The sequence below is a fragment of the Symphodus melops genome, assembly GCF_947650265.1.
Source record: "Symphodus melops genome assembly, chromosome: 5".
Lineage (NCBI taxonomy): Eukaryota > Metazoa > Chordata > Actinopteri > Labriformes > Labridae > Symphodus > Symphodus melops.
This window is the reverse complement of record NC_136695.1, coordinates 27,497,469-27,509,903: the sequence shown is the minus strand read 5'-3', so window position 1 is coordinate 27,509,903 and position 12,435 is coordinate 27,497,469. Positions and strand designations below refer to the sequence as shown.

General features: G+C 41.8%; 1 protein-coding gene across 1 annotated transcript; it reads right to left on the bottom strand.

The window, feature by feature from the left end:
* Positions 1–10,358: 10,358 nt before the first annotated feature.
* Positions 10,359–12,111, bottom strand: LOC306823335 (uncharacterized protein). Its single transcript, XM_079342794.1, has 3 exons — positions 12,008–12,111; positions 11,503–11,653; positions 10,359–10,727 (listed from the first exon to the last, which is right to left on the bottom strand). The coding sequence occupies exons 1-3, from the start codon at positions 12,057–12,059 to the stop codon at positions 10,499–10,501; spliced, it is 432 nt and encodes a 143-aa protein (XP_079198920.1). The 5' UTR covers positions 12,060–12,111; the 3' UTR covers positions 10,359–10,498.
* Positions 12,112–12,435: the final 324 nt, after the last annotated feature.

Sequence of the window (12,435 nt, the reverse complement as noted above, 5' to 3'; positions counted from 1 at the left end):
TGGGAGAGCAGAAAGCATGAGGGGATCGTGATGAAGAGCATTAGGAATAAAAGGAAGCTGTTAGAAAGAGGGAAGGCTGAAGAGGCAACAGAGGAATGGAGGACAGTCGAATAGTGTTTGTGTGAGTGAAAGAAGTGGAGCGAGGACAGAAAGAAAGAGTCTAACAGAGGAAAGCTCAGGAGGAGGGTGAGCAGTGGGGAGATGATGATTTGTGGCTCTCTCCAGCGTGCTAGCGTTACAGGAATGGCCCTCCAGGGCAGCATGAAAAGCCTCTTGATTGTTAGGAGTGGTAACTGGAGCCCCCAGCCTCTTGCCCTGATAGATTTATTTACATTTCAGCGCCTGGACCCCACTCAGAAAAAAATGATACGAGGCGGCCGGGGCATCAATATTTTGTAGTAGTGATGATCCTGCTTTGCCCAAACCCCCCTCCCTGTTGCTCTTTTGTTTCATGACGATGACTTAATGCTGCTTGTGATCCTGCATTGGTCAGTCATTGGCTGATTTGTGCACAAGTGGTTAAACAGCCACTGTATCCTTAGTCTGCTTTATATAGAACAATTCCTCTGGAGATATTTTTCAATGCCTGAGGAGTCTGAGTGTCTATTTGTCTGAATGGCCTTTAATCTAACACTTTATCAATGGCTATATCATGAGCATGATTGCATTATCACATGTGATTGAGTCCATCACAGAGTTCCTCACTATGAGACTGAAGTCATTTCAAATGCCCACAGCTGTCACTTTACTTTGAAAGGCTTGGAGGCATTAGTGCATAATTCCTGCCGTGCCTAATATTAAAGCAAAGGTGCAATCTAATGTTATTAACGGCCCTCGAGCATTTAATTTCTGCATACTATGTAATTACTTCAAATTAACAATTGAGTACCACGTTTTCTCTCAACCTTTTAGCTGAATCTGTCGGTGTATGAATGACTTACTGCTCAGATTTACAGGAAAGGAAGGAAGTACATTTTGAGTTTCACCACATGAACATCCTTTGCTGCCATATTTAGGAGCACCAACAGTGTCTCGAAAGCAAGGAACAGATCAATTCTCACTCGCTGATATTTTCCAGACAGTCTGGGCAAACCACTCACGGGGCAAAGCTCTAAACCTCTGTGCTGGACAAAGGTTAGCGTCAGGCACTAACACATTGACCGAGCTTGTGGAGAAGAGGAGGTGGAGTAATTAGGGGAAAGTACTACAGGGCATTTCAAGTGAAAACACAAAGGCGTGTGACTAGAAAGTAAGCTGCTTTAGAATAGTACACAGAGAAAGTCAAATCAGTTTATAGAGTTGAATAGACTACACTGTCCTACCTCGATGCATCTGCAAGCAGCAACCTGTCTTTGCAAAAGAAGCAAATGCAGAAGTGCAAAAAAACTGCAGTTCCTTGAGTGTCCACTTGAGGCTGCCTCTCAAAACCGTCTCTGTCCACTTTCCTGTCCCTCCAATAAAGGCACAAAAAAAGGCCAAAAAATATTTAAAAAGGCCAAAAAATATCTAAAAAAAAACAAAAAGTCTGATTATTTTTTTTTTTTTTTCAGATCATTTTTAAAAGCAGACAAACCCTGTTATGCAACATTTAATTTTACATTAAGGCGTTCAACATTTCAACCGAAATAAGATATTTTCATTGAGACTTTTAAGGTCACTGCTCATGATGTAGCTTTAATGGTTTGGATTTGATTATCTAACTAAATTGTTCAGTTTTGAGATTTTATAAAATACAAATCTGTTTATTTTAATTATACTGTCAGCTAATTAATGCTCAAGCTTGTGTCGTAGATTTTCCGAGAGGGAACATAAAAAGGCAGCAGCAACAGCCGCTCTGGACAGCCGCAGCAGATCTCCACACGCAGACGGCTCTCAGTCTTAAGTGGAAGAGCAGCAGCCTGTCTCCCATTTAGGATAGTGGGCTATTTAGCCTGACAGCCATTAAATATGAATTAAAAACCACACAGGCCTCTTTGCCTTGGAAAATGTCATTACATATCTTTATGGCGGCCGTTTGTTGAATAAGCAGTTTGCAGTGCCCCCCTGGGGGTAGAGCTGGGGATGGGAGTAGAGTGGAGAGAAGTGGATGGAGGGAGAGGGGAGAGGAGGGGGGGAGAGGAAGAAACTGGGGTGGTCAGATGAGTGCTGGGGTGGAGAGATGGTAGGATGGGATAGGGGGACAGATGGAGGATGAGTGGAGGGACGGCAGAATGAAAACAGAAAAAGAAGGGGGGGGTAGTGGGCACTTGTGGAGGATGGAGAGAGCGGCGGAGGAATAACGAACAGGCAGGTCTTCTGTAACGGATGAGGCCTAATAGCAGCTGAAATGGAATCTACATTACAGGTCCTAACTGAGTGCAGTACTTCAGGGGCCGGGTCCCGAAAGGAGCAAATAATAGCGCCGGCTTGAAGTGGTGCTTCAGTTTCTCTCCAGCAGACGAGGGAGATATGTAGGGGGGAAATGAGATTGAAGGGGAAGGGGGGGGTTCTTCAGAGAAATACTGGCCTCCTTAGTATTTTCAGGGTCGTTAGAAATGTCTCAAAAGGTCAGCGTGTGCCTGGCGACCTATTTCATTGCACAGGAAGTCTAAACGGATGAGCTGTAATTATCAAAGCTGGGCCTCCAAATTGTGATGGCTTTTGTTGAAAACACCCTTTGTGTCATAATTCAGCTAATTTCACTGACATGTATTGGACATACACCCAAACAATAAACATTTAATGAGGTTATTTTCACTGATGCACGGGAGTTTATCCTACAAAATAATGCTTCAGTTTGTCATGAGGACCATCAGATGGGGGGGGGGGGTACCATGATGTATTCTCTCTGTCTTACATTGTTATTTTCAAGCAGTCAGACAACTCCAGGGAACATTCAGGTGTGATTAGGAAAGTACAAAACAGCACTAAAGTACAGTACGCGTGCAGATGTCCTCCCCAGAGGGATAATGCTGTTTTCAAGACCATTCTGTAATTGGGTTTCATTTTGCTTCTGAATTTGAGATATTTCTTCCTGAAGCTGTTCCTGAAATGAATCAGAAAGAAAAGAAAAGTTAAAATGATGCTGAACGAGGACTTTTACAGCGAGTCCAGACTTATCCATTGGGCATGAGACAGGTGAGGAGCGGTTCTCTCCGGGCAGCCCCAAGATGCATAACTGATCTGTAGCTATCCCCCTTTACTTGTCGCCAGCTTTAGCCTTTGCAGCTAATTTCCAGCTGCGGTTCCCGGCTAGCTGTGAATCGGCAATCTGTCGCTAATGTCCCTAATGACATATAACATGTCGCACATGTTAAGTCATAAAGCTTTGCTCTGTCGGGAAGTTGAAGGTGCAAGGCCTGCTGGGAAGATGTAATGGGTCCCTGTGTCCTGGTACCACCGAGACCAAATGAATCAAGTTTGAGGTCTTCTTCTAGCTGGAAGGTCGAGGGTTCGATCCCCAGCTGCTGCAGCAACATGTCCAAAGTGTCCTTGGGCCTCAAGTTGCTCCTGCTGTTTTGTCTGTGGCGTCTGAATGTGTACAGACAGGATTAGTTACCTCTGAAGCTTACTTTGAACGTGTAGGTGTGAGTGTGTAAAAGAACTTAGAAGATTAGAAAAGGCTCAAGTCCATTTATTGCCAGGTTTGACTCCACACGTCCCGGGGCTGCTCCTCGAGCAGGACAGGGAAGTGACTTTAAAGCTCACCACATCACAATAAACGCAGTCGGAGTGAAGTGTCTCACTTTTGAATGTGCAAAAACACAACCACGCAGCTTCTCATGAACCTCTGCTGCATTAGCTGTGCAGCTAACGGTACTTTCCTCTCTAAACCCGTCTCTTGTCCGTCGGGAGATTGCAGATCACTCGTCCTACGTCTCCCCAGGCTGCCTTATCTCTCAGATACATCTGCACCATCCTGATGGTCCAAAGTCTAAATGTCCGTTTTTGAGTTACTGACAATGTTGGCCACTGTAGCTCAGGCTGTCAGCTGCTGTCAATCAAACAAAGACGAGGACATGCTCCCAGTGTGAAGACACAAAATGTGATATAGATAGATAGATAGATAGATAGATACTTTATTGATCCCGAGGGAAATTCAAGATTTACGATGAACTGTTCAGCCATCTTAATGTCTTCAGCATCATTGGGAGGATTTGAGGTTGATTTGATTTCAGAGTAAAACCTGCAAATGAATCATATCCAAACCATTTAACCTCCATATATCCAACATATATCCTTTATTGTTTATTCGACTTCCTCTCCTGGTTGTCTATTAGCTCCTTGACTTGATTGACAGATGCATCGATTACTGGATCTTTGTTGAGACATTGCAGCGGATAGATGGTTATACACAAGAACTGAGATATGGGAGAAGAAATGAACAGGCAGATGGAGAAGCAGACAGACTACCAGACATGAGCACCCGCTGATTGTTGTTCTATTGACCATGTGATTGGTCAATATGTTGCTTCGTTTGAAACACTATCTCCGGCTATCAGGTTATCCTGAGCCATCTACAAAAAAAAAAAAAAAAAGACCTAAAAACGACCCTGCGACTTACTTATTCAATACAAGCGTGGAGCAACCGCTTTACAGTCGATACGTGCACATTTCCACTTGTTCAGGAAAAAGAAGAACAGATTCACTCCTGTTCAGCCTGACCCCTTCTTATGCTCCGAACAGAAACGGCACATAGAGGTGCACAGCTTCACTTACTCCTTTTCCTTGCATCGCTCTGTTTTGTGAGCGTGTGTGCATATAGGTGTGTGTGTGTGTGTGTGTGTGTGTGTGTGTGCATTCGCTGCTGTCAGTCCACTTAAGGGCCTTTGGTTTCAGAGGAGGCCATTGTGTTTTCCTCCATCGCCTAGCAACCATCACCAAGGCCAGCACTCCATTGTTGCGGAGGCTGAGCACCTGAATTGCCTGCTGCCTGTTTCTACTTTTCAAAATTGTACTGTAATTTCACAAAGTGGTGTTTCAGCATTAGAGAGAGAGCGAGAGAGAGAGAGAGAGAGAGAGAATGAGTCGGCCGGCAATGAAAATGGGCATGGGGGGGGGGGCTTCATCATTTCACATCAGGAGCCGAACATATTTGGAAAAGACACACAAACAGCAGAGACGTAAAGGCTGTCAGATTGTGTTTGCATTCAGCTGGCGAAGGTGAAATGAAAACAAACACTGAGTGATTTATATAGTGTAGTGTATTCAATATATGTGCGTGTGTGTGTGTGTGAGAGAGAGAGAGAGAGTGTGTGCGTGTGGGTGTGTGTGTGAGTAATAAGGACAGAAACAGCGATAAAGAGCTCCAAGGACGCCTGTTAGGGTTTACATCAGATGTGTGTTTATGCCTTTATAGTTTGTTGAGATTTACTTTATAGACTGAGTTCCTGATAAAAAGAGAAAGACAGACGGACAAAGGGTGAAGAAGGAGAGAGAGAGAGAGAGAGAGAGAGGGAGAGAGAGGGAGAAAAGAAGGAGAAAATGGGAAAAATATGAAAAGAGCAACATGTAGTGGGGCGGGACTTGCGTGCTGAAAAGGTTTGTGGGCTAGATTTTTCACTGTGACGTCACTTTTACACAGTTTCCTTGAATAGCACCTGTGTGCATGGGGGCTGTCTGTCCGTCAGTTCTGAGTAAAAACATAAACCGTGCCAGCAAAAACATATCTATCAGTGTTCTCCACTGGCCAATGGAGACAGATGTGTCTGATTTTTCTTGCCCTTCAGAGGCCAACATCGACTCTGATGTCTGTATCGTTCGGGGTTTGAGATTTGGCCCAGCTTCAAAACCTCCGTTTTCTTAAAACCCAAAGAATTTAGCATATATTTTTTCAACATATGTTTTTTTTTTAAATCTTTTTTGTGAGTTCTATTGATTTTTTTTTTTTTTTTTTTTTTTTTTTTTTTACAAAGACCCCGCTTACTCTTTGTGCGGTGAAAATTGGTCTTTTTTGTGCGCCTGCAATCAACGCCCTTCTGGATGACCCCAGGTGCCTGATTCAAAAATGGTAAGTACCAACAATTTAACCCTCAGCTTAATCCTTACCCAACTCATTATATTGTACACCTCAGTATTTGTTTTGACAAAATCGTTAAGAAAAAACAGTTTTGACAGTTTTAAATGTGTTGAAAGCAACAGTTTGTCCACTTAAACATGTTTTACGTTAACATCACAACTGTTCTGCTGTCGTCTGCTGTTTCTTGTTTTTTTTTCCGCATTGATTTTTCCATTTTGTGTCTGCTTCCCTGCATCCATTTATCCTTAAACAGAACAGATTCTGAGAAATATGGTTATTCCTATGATGGTTATCATGAAGAAAAAAAAAAAGATTTGCTTTAAAAAAACAAAAACAAAAAAAAAAACATTAAAAATGTGCTTTTATCGTCACACATTTTATGCAGGCGCCACACTGACATTCTGTAGATGTATGCACACACACACACTCATGGAGATCAGGTTTCATTGTGTCTGTGCACTACACACACACACACACACACACACACACACACAAACTAACAGAGCTGTCTGTGCAGAAGGTCCGGTGAGATGGCAGCGCTGTTGGCCGACATGCTGCCAAGTTTCAGTAAATACTCACATCCTCCTCTGCGTCCGTGTTCAGGGTGTGCAACCAGGAAGACTCAGTCCTTCACACTTAAATGTTCGTGTTTTTTCAGACCTTAACGTAGCAACAAGTTCGCTTTTTCTTTAGAGGGCGGAAGCAAAATCTCATAATTTGGCTATGAATGACAAAGAAAAGAAGAAAATGTGTCTGATACTGAAAAGAGCAGAAGAATAAGATCATTAAAGACAAGTAATGTTCATACAAGACGAAGGCAAAACACCACTCTACTCTTAAGATGTCATATATTTAACGACATGATGAGATGATGTATCGCTTTAACAACTTCGATTAAAGGGTTTTATATGATAACAAAAAAAAAACAAGCACTGAAGGAGTCAGTATAATCTGCTCAGTGTAATAAGTGTCCATCAGTATCATCTGTGTGCATCACTGTGATATACTGTGTGTCCAGCTAAAGCATTAACAAAATGGCAAAGTGCCATCAGAGAGGAAACGACTGACTGAACGTCTCCCCTCAGAAGCTGACACGTCCAAAACACTGTTATTAATGTTCAATTATTGATCACGATCGGTGCTCTGAATGAACTCACATGGAAGACGTTCACCTGCAGGAGGAAAGCACATGTATGTCGAAGGAGCGAAGACTCAAAGCAGCACCTTTCTTCTTTTTTTTTTATTTAACTGATTTTAGGAGGAAATATTACATTTTTCTAACCTCATATGTGAAACGTTTGTGCAGCAGCTTGTGCCTCCCTGGAAAACTGAATCAATTAATCTGTTGGAAATGTTAAAAAAAAGAATAATTCACCAGCCATCTGTGTGCTCACATTGTGGAAATATGTTAATATAATGATGTAACAGTTTCTCCTTCCAAGTAGGGCAGTAATTTTTTTTCCCCATCACTCATGAATTTGCTGATTATTTCCTTGATTTATTTGTCCTTTAAAAAATCTGAAAATAGCGTAAATACCTAACAGATTATTCTAGAGTTGATGAAGAAGATGTTAGAAAATGTCAGACGTTATCAAAGCAAGAATCAAAAACAGCGAGAGAAAAAAAAGACACCTCACTGTGATGAAGTCTTACATCCATCAAATTCTTCCTAAAAATATAATCAGTGCAGCTATGATGAAGTTTGTCACTGAACTGTTTGTGCAGTTTTAACTTTAAGATTGTTTTATTACATCAGACATCATTAACATCCGTTTAGACCTAAAGTTTTACCCCAAAGACAAACTTCTGGATTAAGTTTCCTTCTCATGGAGCTTTAATCCTGAGGTGTAAATGTTATTATTTCCTCACTGACTGGCAGCTGAATCTGAAGTGACACTGAAGTGACAGACGCTGACGTCAGAAGGACATGAAACCTGATGACAGCTTGTCACTGTGTGTTTTCTGTCTCTCTCTCTCCTCCTGCACGCAGGGTTTTCCACCGGCTGTACTCGTTCAGATCTCACACTTCGTCCTGGCAGATAACCCCCGACCTCGATCTCTGACCCTCCTTCAAACATCGTGTACTTCCTCTGCTACAAACGGCTGCATCCACAGCCCTGAATCTAAAGCCTCCGCAGGTTGACACAACTCAAGGTAGAGTAATTCATGTTGTGTGGATTTAGGCATAAATACGATCCAGGACAGACAGAAACAAGAAACAAGCGTAGAAAACACTCAACGACAGGCGGTGAGGTCGTCGTACACGGATTATTGCAGTAATATAAATAATAACTGGCACAGGGGGAACTTGTATTCAGATGTTCTCTCTCTCTTTGAGAAGGACTTCAAGCATTTTTACAGATTGCTGCTTGACAGGCTGCCAACAAATTCATTTAATCTCCTCGTGCAAAAAGGAGAAGGCCGCACTGGACGGCCTGTCCTGCTGCGACGCACACACGTTGATCCCGGCCTTCAGCTGAGAGGGGGGGGGAGTGCTGAGGAAGGTTTTGACTCGATCGACAGAGAGGTGCAAGTTTAACACTCAAAAAAAAAAAAAAAAGAAGCTCTTGAGCCTTCGTACATGTTAAAGAGTCTGATCACACGCTAGCTCAAGGAGGCCACCTTGAGTACGACTGGTATCTTGGCAACACGACTGAAAGCAGTGAAGATGTAGAGAATAGAATAAAACTGATATTAAACGTCTGTGCTTTTCATTTAAAGGTGTGTCACACTGTTTGTTTCTAACGGAGAGTTATGATTTAATTGGTACATTTATAGCTGAACAAAGCTCTGTAGGGGTTTATCTGTGAACAGGTGCATTTTGTGGCCCTCGCTCTTTGGATGAGAGTCCACGGCAGCGTGGAAGACTAGTGATTTTGTTGTTTTTTTGTGCTTAAACTGACAACAAGTCATTGTCTCCCTCACTGCTTTGAGACACAAGCTGGAGCTCAGGCCGACTCTGCAGCGTTCAGACACCATGGCTCTCATTTTACATTTGGTACAGTTTCAGAATAAAAGACTCTTTTTTTCTTTTTCTTTTTTTTTTCTTTTTTACGAAAATGAAGTGCTTCTTTTGCCTTCCACAGAATAAGAGCAGTAATCACACCCTGATGCCATACTATTGTGCACAGCAGGCCAAACTGGGTCAAGACTAGATTAATCTCCATGGGGAAGACGCACAATTTGGGGTGAAAATTGGCTGCAAAGGTTTGAAGTAATACCTGTTTAATAGTGTCTTTTTGTAACGTATAAATGAAATCCTGCAGTAAAAACTTGTTTCTCATAAAAAAAAGATAAATTTCTCTGTGTCTTGCAAAAATTTAAAACCAGTTCATCTGATTGAAGAGGTGGCCGACAGCAGTTATAGTTATGCTTGACGTCCTTAACATGCAGCTTTGTGAATCATTGCACGTGTGTTTTTCTGTGGTTTTTGAGTGATTCTCTTCGTGCAGTTGTTAATAAATCGTTTCAGTTTCAAATGAAATGTCTGAAAGGCTCCTTCTGTGAAAAACTGTTTTTTATTTATTCACTTACCGACTGTTCGATATCTGATATATTTATCATTTCACTTGATGAGCGATAACTGCCAATAAATTCTTTAATTTTCTGTGCAATAAACACTAACTTGAGTATTCTTATTGATCCACTTATGTGCTGTTACATTCATATCTACAATATGAGACAGCGGCAAACAGGAAGTGGAACCTTAGTGGCCGTAAAACACATTTTCAGGTCATTTGTCTGAAGAAATGAGCTACGTGTCACGGACAGATGAACTCTCTTTTTACTTATTCCCAGCAGTTGAAGATCATTTGCTCATTCAGCATCCTCACGAGTTGTTTGTTTTAAAAAGATTTTAAAAGAAAATTTGTATTTTTATGTATTTCTGAGATTCAGGCGGACCTGTTGAACATCTGTGTGTTTCCTATCTTATCATTTTCATACCTTCCTGAGAGATTCATTTATTTTCTTTGCTGGGAAACAAATGGTTGATGTCAGACGTGTTGAGCTTTCACACTCACAGATTAGTTCTGCTTATCGTTCTGAACGTGTGTGCGGTTAATTATCATCCTGAAGTCAATGCTTCCATCATCAGCTGTGAGCTGGACTCCAGCCTATCTGACAGCTTGCTTCTGAATATTGACTCAGAAATGATGGAAAACATTGACGAGCCAAAGGTTAGAGGTAATGTTTCTATCAATTTTTACTTTCGATAAGTAACGTGCATCATATTCTGCCTCAATTGATTTCATTTCTACTTTATTACTTGACCTTTAGCTTGGTATTGATTAACCTCTCTGCTCAGTATGCATATACAATCTAGCTGTGTCAAAATAAAAGATAAATCAGCTCAAAATGATGACTTTCAAACCCCTTTAATGATGAAATTCAAACATTAGATCTCAGGTGACTCAGAGAAGGAGGAGTACGACAGAGTTCAGTGTTCGCACGAGCGCCGCTCAGATGTTTCTGCAGCTGGGACAAACCATCAGCAGGCTTTTACTGGGGGGGCATCAGGGCCTTGGTCTGGTCCATGACCTGCTGGAGGATCTTCTCCACCATGTCGGTCAGAGGTCTGACCTGTTCTTGGATGTTGTCGGTCAGAGGCCTCATCTGCTCCTCGATGTTGACGATGAGAGGCTTTACATGCTCCTGTAGCTTAGCGGCCTCGGCCTGGACCTTCTCCACCAGAGGCTGGAGCTTGGCCTTGCTGTCCTCCACGTAAGTCCTGTTCAAGGAAGCAACATTGGGAAACTTCTTTTAATCACTGCTGCTGACTCTGACATTTTTTAAAAAGGAGCTCAGACTGTCTCACCATTTCTGTGAAAGATTTACTATCACAATAAAAACCTGAGATTGTCGGCTAATCGCTCCTAAACCAGGCCAACTAGGCTAAATAACCTCTGTATTATGCAGGTAAATACAGGTAGCAGGTCACATTCATAAGAAAATGATTGAAATAAAAACCCATTCACCATCCGAACCAGTCACTAACTTTCAGTCTTACGTTCTACGAAGGATTAACTGTTATAAATACATCATGTTCCCCTTAACAAGAGACTGACAATGACACACAAAGTTGTTTTTAAAGCTTCTGTTCTGTATGTTTTTGGGCATAGAGGCAAAAAGTAAAGTTTGTGTTCCTGCAGTATGAAAAACGTGCATGCATTTAGTGCAGAATGAGTGCACGTTTACTGTATCGAACAACAAGAAATGTCATGGGTTTAGACTTTGCATGATTGTCTTTGCAGTCTTTTTACTCTTTTTTTGTCAGCTTAACATTTTACACACATTAACTTCGATCTATGTGTTCAGAGGACGGGTTAGCTGTGATGATATCATGCTAATTAGTTGACCTTGATAACTTAATCCCAACAAACACAAGACAAAGGAAAGGCTTCCGTCTTTTCATGATTAATAACGAGCAGACTAAATGAATCACAGTTCGTGTCTGTTGTGATCACGCAGTGAAGACAAAGACGGAGGAGGTTTCTGTGACTTACTGAGCAGTGTTGGTCACATCCATGGCCTTCACTTTCTCCACCAGATCCTGAGCTGAGGCGGTGAGGCTTGCAGACATGTCGTTGATGACACGTGTGATCTTGTCGACATCAGCCTGGACGTCACGCTTCACCAATGAGCCGGCCTCAGATCCTGAAAGTACACATTCATTGGATAAAACATGAAACACTGCAGGGACCGGGGACGGTTACGAATAAGAACGGTGATGCTTTTAAACCAGCAGGCTGAAGTTCCTCTAAGGGTGATTGAAAACTTGCATGTTTTTCCTGAGTCAAAAGATCTGAACTTTTCAAAACTTGTAACAATTAAAAAAAGCTCTTTGTATACAGCGTATTCAAAATAATTGTATTACAATCAGAGCTGTGCTTAGAGTCTCAAATATGACAAAAAGAGGAGATATTGTTTGGCATAAAATGAAGCTAATCTAATGATGTATTATTCATAGTGTATATATTTGTTTTTCCTATCTGTGAAAAAGTGTCTTACCATGGGCAACAGCCAGCACGACAACAAGAGCGGCGACGAGGGAGAATTTCATGGCTGCAGATGAGCTAGAACAACCTGGAGAAGGTTCAAGGATCAGTCAGAAAACATTGAAAGTTGCAGAAAACACAATAAAAGATGTCGTTCTAAATCTTCAAATAATAACTGCATGACACTGAAGTTACATCTGATTCCACAGCTGTGCAAAGAATAATGAAACAGCAGAGGTAAGCAGGCAGAGACGTACCTCAACTCTTCGGGTTCTTGGACCAAATGGTGCCTTCTGTCAGCGACTCAGAGGTTTATAAAGCTGCTCGGGTGATGAGTTCATCAAAGCTAATCAGCATTTAATCACTTCTTCCAACGTAAAGAACTGACACGAAGAGTACTGAACCTTGATGTGTGATATGTGTCACAAGAAAAGACACAAA